At 40.5% G+C, this 16,159-nt stretch overlaps 1 protein-coding gene across 2 annotated transcripts; it reads right to left on the bottom strand.

Annotated features, from left to right (window-relative positions):
- Positions 1-2,961: 2,961 nt before the first annotated feature.
- On the bottom strand, positions 2,962-11,384 carry CDX4 (caudal type homeobox 4). 2 transcript variants are annotated; one of them, XM_045384117.2, is made up of 4 exons: positions 10,442-11,384; positions 4,519-4,664; positions 4,015-4,075; positions 3,547-3,753 (listed from the first exon to the last, which is right to left on the bottom strand). In XM_045384117.2, the coding sequence occupies exons 1-4, from the start codon at positions 10,941-10,943 to the stop codon at positions 3,683-3,685; spliced, it is 780 nt and encodes a 259-aa protein (XP_045240052.2). In that variant the 5' UTR covers positions 10,944-11,384; the 3' UTR covers positions 3,547-3,682. The 2 variants fall into 2 exon arrangements, with proteins under 2 accessions (XP_005594018.3, XP_045240052.2); XM_005593961.4 differs by lacking the exon at positions 4,015-4,075 and having other exon boundaries at positions 2,962-3,753; positions 10,442-11,346.
- Positions 11,385-16,159: the final 4,775 nt, after the last annotated feature.

Below are 16,159 nucleotides of genomic sequence, written 5' to 3'. Positions count from 1 at the left end.
TCCCTAGGCGCTGGGCTACCTGCCTTTAGTTTCACTTCTCTTTCTTTTTCTGAGTATAAAACAGTATAAAACAATATGAGAGGGTTTGTCTCTCTTCTTTCACCATGATATGAGAGACCCAATGATTATCAATTGTTGGTGTCCTTCCTCAGTAACACATTTAGACGTGAACATATGAGCAAGTGATCTCTACCTGGGAAGGTGGGGCTGAACCTAAGTTATATAAAGTGACTATATTTATAGACTAAATAGTCTAGTGATTCCCTCCCTTCTTTTTTGTCACCAGGGCTGCAACAACTCTGCTGTTTTTTGTAGCTTTCTTAGACATAATTGACATACAAGAAACTACAAGTTTAAAGTATAAAATTTGATGAGTTTTGACATATGTATACACTCATAAAACTATCAGCACAATTAAGATAATAAATCCATCACCCCCAAAGTGTTCCTTATTCCCTGTTATAAATACACCTCTCCCTTCCACCACCCTCCTCCCTTGCAGGCCCCTTCTTTCCTTCTTGACTTAATATAGTAGTATTAAAATGTTCCAACTCAGAAAAGCAACCAGATTCTCTGGATCTGAGCCAAGAGTGAAAAACTTTCCTTGGGTCTTGCTTCCTTCCTTCTTTGAAAAGAAGCCAGATCCTCCCAAAGACCTTTCTTTGCAGCTCCACACAAACAACTCCAAGACAAGATCAAGGGCCTTAAGAAAGTTACTGGGAAACTGGAATACTTGAACAAGTTGCAAGGAGGATTCTAAAGTCTGCAAATTACTTGAGGATGAACTAAAGAAATATTTAGGAAGGAAACATTGTTTCCCTATTATAAAACAGAATAAATTTTAGTAATAATAAAAGAAGAAAATCCCTCATAATCCCATTACCCTAAGTGAACACTCAGTTATTTGGTATTTTTTAATTCTTGCCGCTTTCCCCATGAAAAAGAAAAAAGCCTCTATTAAAACCTACTTTGAATACAACTTTTGAGCTTCAGTGTTTATATTTCTTTTCTCTACATACCTCCAGCATAAACCTCCATAAGCTAGAAATAAAAGTTTGTGGTTGTATACTTTTCTTAGGTCTCAGAGAATGAATTAACATGTATTCTTAGAGGAAGTGACCGCAATATGCTAGTCAAAACAAAAGCTCCATTTTGGTTCTGTTTGCATGGTCTGGAGAATCAGAATCTATAAAAATAGGAAAATGTTTTTCTTTGGGAGAAAAATTGTTTTTTCTCAGGAAAAGAGAAAAAAACAGGAAAGAGAAACTCCTGAGAAAATCCAGCTGCTATAGCCAAAGTTATACCTTTTGTGGAGTGAGCACTAGGATGACAAAATTAAGTTCTGAGTGTACATAGGCAAGTAACACTTCACATCTCTCCACCAGATTGGAAGGACCCATTTCAATGTTGATTTTCTATGTTCAGCACTACAGATGGCCTGCCAATCAATTAGCATGCTGTGTAGTTTACCTCAAATTTATTGGAGGTGGTGAGTGGAGTAGAATATGTGTTTTCCTGGGAGTCAAGAAACCCTAGCATAGTGCCTCACAGAGTGGGCACTCAATAAACATTCACTGAATCAGCAGACCTGAGATCTAGTTTTAGATTTTGCCAACAATTTACTGAAAAAGTCAGTAACTTTTTGAAGAGGAAAGAATTTAAATTGATCTATCCTTATCACCATCTACCAATATGTAGACATCAGCTAAGAGAAGTGAATTAGTTTATCAGATACTTAAGCGTTTTGGTCTCTAGCTTCTCAAAGTACAAAATAGGGGTAGCAATTCTTTCATATCTCGTGAGGATATTGGGTCTAATAATATAACAGATGTAAAATTGCATTGAAATATATAAAAATATTACATGTATATAAGGCATTATTAAGATTATTAGTAGAAGCTTCAAACTCACTAACCAGAAGGGTAAGGGAGCTGGAAAACAAGAAAAATTAGGCTGCATTCCTAGGTGGTCATTATCTACGGATTGGTGTTCAGGGAGCTGTGTGCACCTTCAGTAGTATAATCAGATACAAAATGAAAAGAAAGGGATGCTTTGAGTTTGGACCTATAACTAGAGACCAAGGAAGATCATCCTATGTAGCTAGGGGTTCACATCAGCATCCACAATATCCTTGCTATGTATCTTTGGAAAGTGACTTGATTGTTCACATCTCAGTTTCCCTATCAGTAAAATAGGGCAATTGATGGCTTCCTCATAAATGTGTTGTAAAGAATATAATTCCAAGAGGTTGGATCAAGAATGGAAAAGTTTTTTTTCCCTTAAATCTTTTCAGAACTAAATGATGTGCCTTCAGGAGCAGCCATGGGAAATAAAACCTCTTTCTGAGATTTTCATAAGGAAAGGGAGGATACATTTTTTACTCCCAACTCAAAGACAGATAGTTGTGCTCAAAATTCTAATTTTCTTAAGAACAATGAGAGTGTATCTTGAAAGCAAAAGTTGTACCCTGATGGCTTTTACGCTTTAATCAAGCTTTCCTTTAAACCATCTCAATTCAAAAGGACTTGCAGCCTAGTCTTTGTCCACTTCAATATGCAAACAGTATGCTGGACCCACACTAAAAGCTCTTGGCAGCCTGGATCACTGCAACCCCTTTTCTTAGTCAAGCTGTGTGTTTTTAATCTGTAAACTGCAGCTTCTTGGATTATAAACCAGTAAACTACATTGACATGACATGATGTGGGTAAAACTGAATAGGTTGAAAGGTGATGGCACATACGGGATACATATCAGTTCACTGTCTTGTGCTTACACAAGTCTTACTGGAATGGGAATGGAGAGATAAAAGAGGGGGTAGAGTTTATTCTATGAGTTGGAGATGTGCCTTACTCAACCAAGCTGGCCTCTTTTGTTTTAGTCTGGGTTCATTGTTTTGACAAGATTTTAAAATGACACTGCAGGTTGAAAGTTCTGAGATAATTGATGCCAGACAAGTATGACTGAGGGCCAAAATTGTCTATTTTATTGGTTGTTCTTGTTAAGTAGTGACAATGGAATCAGAATCACCTTCTGATGATTTTTAAAACATTTATCTTGTTATAAAAATTATGTTAGCTTTTGAATTAAACACTTAGAAAGGTAGCTAACGATAGATAAACTTTGGTTTACTTTCTTTTCACTCCTTAAAGATAGCATAAAAGAAAACACCTAGCATCAAATAACAAACAAAAGTACACATACACAAATGTGCTTTCTGGCAAAATTGTATTTTACAGTCTATTCATAAGCAAGTTTCTGAAATTGTGAACAGACTTGGAAGGGCCTGTGATTCTAGCTTTTAATTATATAGCTTACTACTAAGCTTCCTGAGTGACTGACATATAGCACAGCACATGACAGGAGTTTTCTGGGGATAGTTTCTAAAAGTAAGAGTCCTCTAAATTATCTTCAACCCATTGTACATCCATCTGTTCCAAATACTGCCTTACAGGGAATTACACCCTGCTCCAACTCCCCTGCAGATAGCTTAGAGACCCAAAAGGCACCACTAAAAACAGAGCACTTTAAATTTCTCTTTGCTTTCTTTCATTCAGAGACTATAACCTGCTGTATCTCAATAGGCTGAAATCCACGAACAGCAGATGGTGTGGTGAAAAAAGTGTTAGGCAGTTCCCCAGGGCTGATGGAGCCAGAGTCACTTTGCACCGAGCCTCCACTATTCTCAAACTGGGAGAATTTCTTTTTGATCATCTTTCTCTCCTTGGCTCTGCGATTCTGAAACCAGATTTTCACCTGAAACACAATGAAGCAACATACTGAATGCAGTTAACTTAGTGATTTCTGATATTGTACACAGACTTTAGCATTTACAAAGCCCCTTCATATGCATCACTTCATTTGAGCCTCACAATGACCTTGTGAAATATGCCCACTTAACAGGTTAGAAAAAAAGCTTGAGACTTAGAGAGGGCAAGTACTTTGCATGAGATGAAACTGAGATCCAAGTCTAGGGCTACTAACTCTGAATGCAATAATCTTAATATTATACCTTACCCGCCTCCTCTGTTGCACAGGTGGAAATAAATAACGCTGGAATGATAGATGCTGAGGAGTGCTGATAAGAGAGAGATATTTAAATAGCAAAGGTAATTATAATCAGCCATTTCTATGTTTTATTAATATTTCACTAAAAAGTCCTATTAGTAAAATATTAATAAAATAAAATAAAATAGAAAATTTATCTTCCTATCAGTAATAGTATACTATTAATAGTATAGGAAGGAAGTTTTTCTTCCTATTAGTATACTATTACTAATAGGAAATTTGTCTTCCTGTTAGTAAAGTATTAATGAAACATATAAATGAGTGAACAAGGGTGATGAAATATTATATATCTCTTGCTGGAGATAGACAAGAGCAATATCAATGTGCATTCACACGTGGTCGAAATGCAAGCTACTTGGGATAAGGCAATGCATCAAGGGAGTTTACAATTCTAGAATTCTGATTCTATTGAAATTGACTATATGGGACATGTTTGATATACTTCTGGTGTACCTGTCTCTCAGAAAGGCCCAGGTTAACTGCCAGCTCTGATTTTCTCCGGATGGTGATATATGTGTTGCAATGGAATTCCTTTTCCAACTCCAATCTTTGATGATCAGTGTAAACTACACGATACTTTTCTTTTGTCCTGGTTTTACCTGTTAGGAGAGAAAGCATTGCATTTAATCATTTTCTGCTTCTTGGAGATTGTTTTAGTTAAAGAAATCATAGACACTCTTCCCACCCTCATCTTTACTTTACAATATAAAATAAATATATTTTTGAATCAAATATTCATAAAAGTCCATTTCTCCATTAAATACATTCTCATCTGTGGCTATGATAGCAATATCTCAGTCTACCATCTATAGACATAGACATATATCTATATATCTATATCTCTCTTTATACATAAAATCAATATCTCTTTAATTAATGTTTCTCCTAAAATGATTGGTCAAATCACAATCATCCCATCTTGACCTATTTTTATAGCAGAGCATTGAAAATGCTTAAACACTTTAACCCATGGTGTTTATTACCTTCCCACTTACATATGTGATTAGCATTGGCAGTAATAGTAATGCCATTATACAGGTACTTCCCATTACATTTTATGCAGTCTTTCCATACTGTTCCTGTTAAACCTCTTACCTACCTTCTTGAATTGTGCAGAACATGTCTTATCTCCATTTTACAGATAAGAACATGAAACTCAGGGTAAATGACTTTGTGTTAGAGAATTGAGGAGTGGGGACCCAAGCATATATCTTTGACTCCTATTTAAGCATGCTAACTAAATGTTATTCCAAGTTCAAATATGCTGGGATGCATAATAATGGCCCAAGAGTGGAAAACACTTGTGGGATCCTGACACTATAGCTACATAGTTTCCTAGAGTTTGGTTTGAATAGTAATTTAAAAAGAAAATATTAATTGTCATTTAGCAGATTCTGTTTCAGAAAACCCCGTTACCTATTAGAAAAAAAAAATAGTTTTTATGTGGGAGTCTTAATTTTTATTACCAAGTGGATAGTGAATGGGGGAAGGAGGAGGTATTGACTTAAGCAGAATAAAGTGAGTATTCCATGCCCTTTGAAAGGATATACAAACATTTGCTTTGTATTACAACATTTAACTAATTCCTCATGCCCTCCTTCAAATAGAGCTTTATCCTTCCTTTCAAAATTTCCAAAGGTACTTAGGAAGTTCCCTTTTCTTTTTAATTTCTCTACCCTCCTCCAGGATCTTCCTCCTTTTCTCTGTGGGTTTTAAATACTCCTTCTGATCTTCCCTGGTTGTTTTTATGTGATTTTTTGGGGGCGATCCGTAGGACAAAGACGTCTTTAAAGTGATTCCCTAAACTCCATTGAAGTGTTAAGATACAGCACAGGCCTAACAAAAGAGCAAAAGAGTTACATAGCATCAGATCCCATTCTGAATCTTCTTCTTTACATTCAGGAACACCAGCCAATTGGTTCAGAATTTACAAGCCTCAAACAAATGTGAGACACCCTTTCATCTCCAGAAAAGGGGAAAAAAAGGACATGAGTGAAGAAACAAATTTTAGATAAGTGATATATTTTAAGATTAATCTAAATGGCTAAATAATGAACTGAATAAAATCTCCTTTCCCTGCCCTTAGAAAAGGAAAACTATGTGGTCCAGTCAGTTAACCTACCTTAAACTCCTAAATTCTGAGCTGATTTTCTGAATCTAAGCAAAAACCTGGAAACCAGAAGTTTGCCTTTGGGCATGTTGCAAAGACAGAATGTATATTTAGAGAAAAAATGAAAACTTGGAGATTTAATTTATTTCTAGAACATCGAATCTTGAGATCAAAATGTATCTTTGAAATCATGTTTTCTAAAACTCTTCTTAATCTTAAAGTTGCTGAGTGTTTAAATTATAACTTGAGGCAGACTGGTTAAAAATTCAACTTGTCTTTATCCATGTTTTATGCTCTTTGATCATCAATAAATATAACCAGACATCAATAACTCTGGAAACACTGTAGTCCTTCCCCACCCCCATTGGTCATAAATTCCCCTCTTGCAGTTTCTTCTGACGACAATAAAGTTAAGACCAGGCCCCTTTATTTGCCATAAAAATCCTACCCTTTCCGGCAATATAACCTCTGAAGAAAGGAGGGGTAAGGAAGAGCCTGGCTGCATATCAAAGCCATGTGAAGTGTTAAAAAGAGTCTGTTGCCAAAATCTGATAGATAAGACCTGAAACTCCAAGAAGATGTAGCTCAGGGGAAAAAAACTGACTACACAGTTTACGAAGAGAAATAAATTTGAATTTCCTGGTGCTCCTTTTGTGTCCCTCTCCTCAAATTGTCTCTCCCAATCCCATTGCCTCTTCTTCTTAAATGATGAAACCAGATAAAATGATGAAACCAGAATAGACGATGAAGGGGATTTGGACATTTTCTGGTAAAGTATAATGTCCATATTCCCATACCCAAGCACTAAAAAATAGCACTAACAGAACGAACTTTTATTGTTCAAGCTGTTTTCTTCTTCTAGAGACTACGACATTTCTCAGTGTGTTGGGCTCCATTTTCAGCCGTTATTGAGTTTATTTAGAAAATTAATACTATCTAAGATGTATTTGCCTTCTCCTCAAAGAGTCAGAAAAACTTCTGTAGTTAAAGATGGATGGAGTCCTTCCCATCCTCCCAACCACATTATCTCCCCAGAATTCACAAGCAAATGTCACAATATATGATAACTTGTCACCCTAAATAAAATTAAAATGCTGTTCATTTGAAAGACTGGCTGCAAAAGTGCCGCTAGGCAGAAAGTCACTCTCCAAACATAGAGGTGATGATGATGATGGGAGTGAGTGTAAAGATAATAAAAACAAATATTTTTCTGTAGGAAGTACTGTCTAATTGACCCCACTGTGAGGACTTTTCATCTTATGGGATTTATTTCACTGTTTATAGCTAAAAATTGCATCCAAATTCATTTTTTAAAAGTTGTCCTGTGAAATGAGCAAAACCAAGGAAGACAATGATAACTCTCGAGAATTATTAAGCAACTAATTTCATGAAGTGTCCTTATTGAATAATGCCTTTTAAGCATAAATTCCTCCATGTTGTCCAGTGGCTTAAAACAATCAATCAGAATCAGAATCAATCACAATTACTTCCTCCTCTCCCCCTCTTTTCCACTTCTAACAGAAAAGTCTCTCTCTAGCCTGCTTAGGTTATCACCTCACCAATGTTTAAAATGTGAAAGCGCATGAAAATATTTAACTTTCCATAGAAACTTTTCTGTCATAATCCTTTTTGCATAATATTTAAAGTTAGATATGTATAGAAATAGACCACTTAGAGAACTAAGAGTAAATAAACATGTCTTCCATTTAAATCAGATCACTTAGGGAGCAGTCATTTACTCTATGTGTCAGCCTCTTTGCTCTCATTAGAAAATCACATGCTATAATGGTCGCTATGAAATGTTTTCTGATTGTCCACTAATACGTGTATTTTTCTTTTTTTAAGTTTATTTAAAACATATTTCAGTAATGGAAATAACTTTCATTTGACTACCTTAATCAAGGGTTACTTTCATATTGAAGTTCATCTTTTCCTCTCAGTCATAAACCTTATGTTGTCCCACAATACTACAGGGTGAAGTGGAAAATTTAGGAGGATCTGACTCAATCATTCATTAAACAAATATTTAAGATCCACTATGCGCTAAGCATATAAATGGGTGCATTTTGGTCCTCAGTGGGTGGCCCAGTGAGGTGATCGGTTTAACTTTTTTCGTGGGGTTTATAACCTGATGTTCCTTGAAAGGGCTTCAATGGATCCATGAATCTCCTGAAATTATGTAACAAATCACTTGTGTGTGTGCTGCTGTGCCTTTGTGCATTTTTCTAGGGAGATAACCAAAGTTTTTCATCATATTCTTAAATTGCTGCTAAATATGCACCTTAGACTATAAGAATACAGCTAAGGGGTTATTTTCATTTATAAGACATTAAAATTAAACAAAGTTTTAATTGAATGAAGCCTTATCTATAGAATAGGCTGCCAATAATCTAAAGGGTTCCAATATCATTCAATTTTAAACTTCTCATAGAAATTGGATAGAAAATCTTGTGAAGATGCCATTGTAAAGTCAGGTTTGAGGGTTTAGCTAATGATGAAGGTGCAAGAGACTAAGGAGCCCTTTTCGAAAACTTCCCTGGCATTAGAATTACCCAAGAGACAGACTCAGGCTAATAAAAGCAAATGTAAATGGAAGACCTTTAATCAGACAAAACTGTCATATTTTTCCTCAAAAACGGAAAAATCAAGGCTGGAGATAATTTCTTTTATCTCATCCATTTCCTCTCTTGTTCTCTATTGCAAACAGCACACCAGTGACTTTCCTCTTAATGTGTTTCAAAACATAATCCTAGACTGCGAGCAACTACTTTTCTAGCTTTTGTGTCTTTTTCTGATTGTTAGGGTTTAGTGAGTGGATGTTAATTATAACCCCGAGATTAGATGTAATAAAAACTCCGGGAATGCCCCACCCTAACCTCTTTTTCTGTTCTACTTCGTCGACAGACTCACTCATATTTAAAAAAAATGCAGACTTACTTGCAAACGCTTGAAACGAGTTCAGCCAAGTATCTGAACTCTACTTTCACCTTGGGATTGCTACTCTAGTGATGTTCTAATACACAGAACTTCCTCTTCCTGGCTAAACGTTCTCCTAATGGTAAAAATGGGTCATTTCCCACCCTCCTGCCTTTGCTTTTTGGAGGAAAGACAAAGTGCAGAACTGAGAACAGGAGCATAATCATTGTGGACAAATGCTATTGAAATGCCATTTCCTCCCCAGAGGGATGAAAATACTCAGAGTCGATTTTTACTAATTTTCTCTAATGACAGGGAGCGAGGGTTGGAATAATAAGAATGTAATAAAAGAACAACAGTTGAAAACAAACATTCCTACCCCCCCCCCCGCCCCCCGCGCTCCGGTCTAAGATTAAAGTAGAACAGCCACTTCCCTCGCCCTGGCTCCCAGCAGTCGCCCACTGGCTTGCTGGTTAGGCTGAGATCGCTATCGCTGTGCCTTCCTGGGCGCTGCCGCAGACCTGTATTCAGCCCCTATGCCTGAGAGACGCCTGCATTGATAGTTATGAGGGCTTTAGCCATTTATTAGTGCTGGAGCTGATTCGTTTGCGTGCCCAGCGGGTGTGAGGGTTAGTCACCGTATTATGTGCCAGGTCAGTGCTCTAGCCTTCTCGCCTGCCTTAACACTTGGGTTAGAAGAAAGGACGTTGTAAGACGGCAATGGATTTTAGGCCAATTTGCCTCTGCCAACTTGTAGGAAGGAAGCTGGAACTTCCCTGAGAGGCCAGGGTGACGAGGCTGCTTTGCCGCCGGGGACTTCGTGGCTAAACTGGAGAGTCTGTTGCCAGCCAAGCACTGTGAAGCTAAATTGAGCATCACCAGCTTTGGGGGCGGGGAGGTGGGAGACAGCCCACTCGGATGGGTAAGGGTTTGGAAATGGAAGTCAAGCAGCAGTGCCTGAACAACGAGACACCACAGCTGCCCTCTCTCTTCATTCACTCGTTGAACTTTCTCATGCATCTCTTTTCCCATGTGGGCAACTACAGGATTGCATCCTCATCCTTGTGGCTCAACATACCCATTGTTCACTCACTCACTTTTTTCATGGAGCAGCGAAAGGCGAAAATCACCTCTAGGGTAGGTTTAGTCCCAATCGCTGCACTCAGTGAGAGAGTTTTGAGCCCAGGCGAACGCGAGGGAGATGCCTAATAGGTCAGTCAGCCATATAGGGGTCTCCTCAGCTAAGCCCTCTTGGGAGAGGCCTGAGAAGTGCGAGGGCAGGCCGACCCAGAGAACTAGCGCAGAAGGGAAGGAAGGAAAAGTGTGTGGGCATTGGAATTGATTACTCACCCGTCACCTGCACGGTCTTGCGCATCCATGCATAGGGGCTGTGGCGGCTCCTGCTGGGGGAACTGGCGTTGGCGGCGCCTGCGTCCGTCGGGACAAGCGATCCACCAGCCGGGCCTGGTAGGCTGCTACCGCTAGTTCCACCGCCCGCAGGGCCCAAGTTGCTGTAGTCGGTCGAGCAGAAAGCGGCGGGGCTCGAGGTCATGTCGTTCACCGGCACTGTGCCCATTGTACTAGACTGCCCAGGATACACGCTCCAGTCTTCTCGCGGGGGACTGTAAGGTGAGCCCCAGTCTCCCAGAGACTGCCTGTGAGGATCCATGCTGGGCATATGAGGATAGCCCATATAGTGCGAGAAAGCCGGTGCCACAGCGAAATTGGAGGCTGGTATAGGACTCCCACCGTCCCCCGTGCCTCCTGTCCCAGCTGTGCCGCCACCCCCAGGGATCCTGAGAGTGCCCGGGTACATGCCTGTTTCTTTCTCCAAAAGGCAGCTTCCGTACATCGTGGCTTGGGTAGAAGGCGCTCCCTAAGCCATCCTGAGGTCCCTGTAAGGCCCCAACTCGACTTTGAGAAGCCCAGATAATAAATTTATCAGTACGTAGTTGTGCCGCAAACTCCTCTGCACCCCTCAGACTACTCCATCCCACGTTTCCTGCGAGGGTATCCAGGTGACTGGTAGCCCTGTATAGATAGGCCACCAATGGCTGGGCTGACGTCAAGGGGCTTCAGGCTTTTACATAGCATTTGCATTCAAATGAAGGGCCATTTCACTTTCACAGGAACTTGTTCACCCACTCCCCAAGCTCCCAGGCCTTTCTGTCTCATCTTTCTTGATTCTGTCCATCTGGTCCCCATAGCGTCAGTATTGTGCTTTTGGGGACAGGAACTCCTCCAGGGGTTTCTGACCAGCTCCCCGCAAAGTCAGACAGAGACCTGCAGAAACCGGGCAAAGTTCCGCTCTCTAGGAATCAGTCCTTACACCGCGGCCTCCGCCCTTTCACCGATCTTCCCGCGTCCAACCTGCATCTGCAGTCTCCTTCTGCCCAAATTCCCTGGCAGGGGTTTACCGCAGGGCACTGGCCCAGGCTGCCAACGAAAAGAGATTTCCCTTACTCTCCTCACTCCCTCCATCAAGAGGGCGCCTTTGTTTCCAAGGGCAAAGATTCATTTCACAACTCTGTTGAGTGTCTACTGTGTGCCAGATACTGTGTAGGCGTGGGGATACAGCAGTGAATAAAAGACAATTCTTGCTCTGCCTTCCTAAGATTACACTGTAGTGGATGGCAGGCTGAATTAATCGAATGTTTTACAAATATGCACAAATTAAAGAAAGATGAATAACGTAAGTTATGAAAAATGGTAGGAGAGAGAGAGAAGAACCATGTAGATAATAAACTTTCCTATTTTCATGTCAGTCCACTACTCTCAGGTGTCTCTTTTCTGCCAGGTATGGCTTCTGTCCGAAATCTAGTGCCTCAAGGGGCCAGAACTCTTGCAGTCTCAAATCCATAGCCCCTGCAGCAAACTAAAAAAGTTTTCTTTGTAAAACTCCAATCGTTGAAAAAGACATAGACTTGCTAGTAGATGCCAATGAAATCAGTACCTTGCCTCAAGAAACCAGGTCACCTCTTGTGTTCCTCCTCTCCACCCAGCGCCCCCAAGACCTACCACAGCCTTTACTCCAGGCTGTTTCCTACTCAGGAAATTTGCTCCTACACAAAATCCAACATAACCTGGCACCCCCATCCCCATTTAGCTAATCCCTCTATGGCTTTGGGAAAGTCACTTAACCTCTCTGAGTTTCATGGGTTTCCCCTTTTAAAAATAGAGAACCTAATTGTATCTACCTTACAAGCAGTATTTCCTCAGATAATGCAAGCAAACTGCTTAACTTAGTGCTTGGCATACAGTATGGGACCACTGTATTCACTCAACAAATATTTATTGAGTACTTAGTGCTGTTCTATGTATGGAGACATCAGTGGTGAGCAGATAAAGCCTCTGGCTTTATTAAGCATATATAACAGTGGGGAGAAACACTGATAAGTAAATTTTATGGTATATCAGACAGTAATCGACTCTATGGAGAAAAAAAAACAGGGAAGGAATATACAGAATGCTGGGAGGTGGATGTCGCAATTTTAAATGTGATAGTCTAGGATGACTTCACTGAGAATTGACATTTAAGTAAAATATGAAAGAGTTAATGGAGTGAGGTAAGAGGAGAGAGGATTCAGAAGAAAAAAACAAGTGGAAAAAGAATGTTCATTTTCTGTTGGAGAAAGTGCAAGGAAGACAGTGTAGCTAAAGACTCGATGAGGTCTAAAAGCTGAAGGGAAATAGGCCATTGCAAAAATTCTAGTTTTTGCTTTGAGGTAGGGAGACATTACAGGGTTCAGAGCAGAGGAGTGACATGATTTGAGTTAAATTTTGAATGGCTCTCTCTGGCCTTTGGATCAAAAATAGACTGTAAGTAGACAGAATCAGGCAGCAACCCAAATGTCCATCAGTGACAGACTGGATTAAGAAAATGTGGCACATATACACCATGGAATACTATGCAGCCATAAAAAAGGATGAGTTTGTGTCCTTTGTAGGGACATGGATGCAGCTGGAAACCATCATTCTTAGCAAACTATCACAAGAACAGGAAACCAAACACGGCATGTTCTCACTCATAGGTGGGAACTGAACAATGAGATCACTTGGACTCGGGAAGGGGAACATCACACACCGGGGCCTATCATGGGGAGGGGGGAGGGGGAGGGATTGCATTGGGAGTTATACCTGATGTAAATGACGAGTTGATGGGTGCTGATGAGTTGATGGGTGCAGCACAGCAACATGGCACAAGTATACATATGTAACAAACCTGCACGTTATGCACATGTACCCTAGAACTTAAAGTATATATATAAAAAAAAAGACTATTGCAATAATACAAGTTAATGACAGTGTGGGTGAAGATAAGTGGTTGGATTCTGTATATGTTTTGAAACTTGTTTCAGAGAAGAAGGAAAATGAGTAATTGATCAGAAAAGACCAATTAAAGTCTGGTGCTGGGGAGAAGGGACTAAGAGGCAGGAAAGTAATATAGCTGTTGGCACTTTTTACACTTTTTGCATATTATTTTATCTTCACAACAGCCCCATGAGTTATTGTCATTCTCATTTTAGAGATGTAGAAACTGAGGCTCAGAGAGGTGGCATGACTATTTAAATGCACATGGCTGGTGTGTGGTAAAGCTAGGTTCAAATTCTGGGCCACCCTGACTGCAAGGCAGAGTTCTTCAATTGGTCCGGGCCAAATACACAACATCAGGGTTTAGAATTGGGGCTTAGCTTCTATTTTCTTTCTCTGCTCAAGCTTTCAGGCCTGGCATTCAAGTCTTCACAATATAGACCCAATTACCTCCCATTATTCTTTCACCTGTTCAATTCTGAGGCAAACTATACTATCTGATATTTGAAAAAATATGTCAGAGTGGAAGCACATGGAGGATCTTTAGAGGCTGACTGACCCAATATTATTATTTAACAGATTAGGAAACTGATGGCTTGAGAGAGGAAGATAATCTTTAAGGAAGTGAACCCAGGTCCATTGACTACCAGGTCAGCACTCTTTCCACGAAAATAAAACTATCTTTGCATATGCAATTCTTTCTACTAGGCTGTTTCTCTCTACAATTTTCTAATTGCAGAAAGAAAAAATATTGTTCAAAATCTCCCAATTTTTCTTTAAGAGATGTAGTCTCACTTGTCACTCAGGCTGGAGTGCAGTGGCACTATCATAGCTCACTACAGCCTCGAACTCCTGGGATGAAGCAATCCTTCCACCTCAGCCTTCTGTGTAGCTGGGACTACAGGCGCATTACCAACTTACCCAGCTGTCTCTATTCGTCAAGGTTCAGTTGAAATGTGCCCTTCTCCCTGAAGCCCTATGTAGTGATGCTCCTCTCAGAAAACACTCTTCCTCTTCTATGAATCCCATTATCAATTCCCCCTTCCTGATGGACTGATGGAGACTATTTTGTCTACCTTAGAGTTATTTGAGATCTTATCTGAATCTTCTGAAATTTGAGCACCTTGAAGGGGCATAGGGAAGTATGTTTGAACCCAGTGAAATAAAGCGCCCTTGTACATGGTAGGGTCTTGGGAAATATTTGTGTACTGAATCAGTAAATTACCTTGGAACTGTAGATTGGAAATCACTGTTTGATCCAGCCCCAGGGATGTCTGGAAGAGAAGCGAGTAAGAACATTGCCCAGTGCTTGACAGAACTTGGCTTCAGGTTTCCTCTGGTTTTTGTTTGTGTGTGTGTGTGGTGATGGGGAGGAACAGACAGGGAGGTTTAGTCTGGTTTATTTAACTGGAACTTTTGATTTATTTCTTAACCTGAAGATTAACCAGAGAGGCAGCTTCTCTGCAGAGATCTTACTGTCACTAGGGAGTAATCTCTTAGTTTTTCTGAGACTTAGAGAGGCAGGTATCAAATAGGGCATCTGTTGGACTCTGGGCTGACTCCCACTGATCAGATTTGTTTTAAGGCTTGTGGGAGATAATGAATGCGAAATTGCTTTGTAAACAATGAGATCCACCTATGATGAACTATGGAGACCTGGGTAAACCTTTTCTTTAGCAGCCATAATGCTTTGGGAGAATCCGAGTGCCTGGTAAATATTCTCTAAGCCTGGTCTGGCCTCTCAGTTCTGTGATAGTAGTCAAAGGTTACTCTCCACCCTACTACACCCCTCCCTAACCCTTTTCCACTACCCTGGCTCAGATTCAGGCCTGATCTGGGTCTCCGTGCTATGGAACTTAGCTCCAGTCATCAATCATTGGGCCCTCCTACTACTGGTAGGGAGATGAGAAATCCAGAGTTTAAGTTCTTTTTTGTTTATATGGTAACTGAAGCTGAGAGTAGGGCAGGGTCTTACCCAAGGCAGACACTATTAGGTGATCTGTGGAACTGCGGTCTAAACCCAAACATGACTGAATGTAGACCTCTGCAAGGCACTTCACCTCTCTCAGCCTCAGTTTCCAACATACTATAAATGGGGCAGACAATAGAGACCATTCTATAGGGATGTTGGGAGGATTAAGTGCACCAGTAGTGTGCTCAGTGCATAGCCATTATTATTGTCATCTGGAGAGTGGCTGGGACTCCACAGAGTATGGGCCTACTGTGCCTCTTCTGGTCCACATCCTTGCATGCAAAATGCTTAGTAATTGGAGTGAAGGCCCAGAGCAATTTGAACATGCTGCTTGTTGCCTCTTCATTCAAGCTTTACACTCTGGGCTCTGAACATAGCCCTCATTCACTCGCTCACTCCTATCTCCCTCCTCAATCCCTTTGGAACCTTAGCAACACCAGTGCTTGGGTTTCTGGAAGGAGGGAAACCTCAAGCCCTTTCCATCCACCTTCTTGATCACTGTGATGGGCTTTGCACTTCCAGGATTAGACACTCTGGAAAATGAGCAACACTAGGCTCTGGGCCTGCCCTAAAGCATCTCAGTTGAGGCAGGACCTAGGTATGTTTTGGAGAAAAGTTAAGGTTCTTTTGTGGGAACATGAGTAGTTAGGGCAAGTACCAACTGGAGTGGTAGAGGACTGGGACTCTATACGCCCCCTGTCACCGGATCTAGCAACCTGGTTCTGGATTAGGGTAAAAAGAGTGAGAAAGGCCCAGGGCTCTGAGATGAAGGCCAAAGGACAAAG

This window comes from Macaca fascicularis, chromosome X, assembly GCF_037993035.2.
Source record: "Macaca fascicularis isolate 582-1 chromosome X, T2T-MFA8v1.1".
NCBI lineage: Eukaryota > Metazoa > Chordata > Mammalia > Primates > Cercopithecidae > Macaca > Macaca fascicularis.
The sequence above is the reverse complement of the archived record's forward strand: the minus strand, read 5'-3'. Positions and strand labels throughout refer to the sequence as shown.

Bases quoted from the DNA above. Each gene is read 5' to 3' on its own strand.
- CDX4 (XM_005593961.4), bottom strand. From the start codon at position 10,943: ATGTACGGAAGCTGCCTTTTGGAGAAAGAAACAGGCATGTACCCGGGC. The intron at 4,665-10,441 runs GTGAGTAATCAA...CTCTCCTAACAG, and splicing joins CAAGACCGTGCAGGTGACGG to GTAAAACCAGGACAAAAGAA. The intron at 3,754-4,518 runs GTACACCAGAAG...ATTGTGTTTCAG, and splicing joins TGGGCCTTTCTGAGAGACAG to GTGAAAATCTGGTTTCAGAA.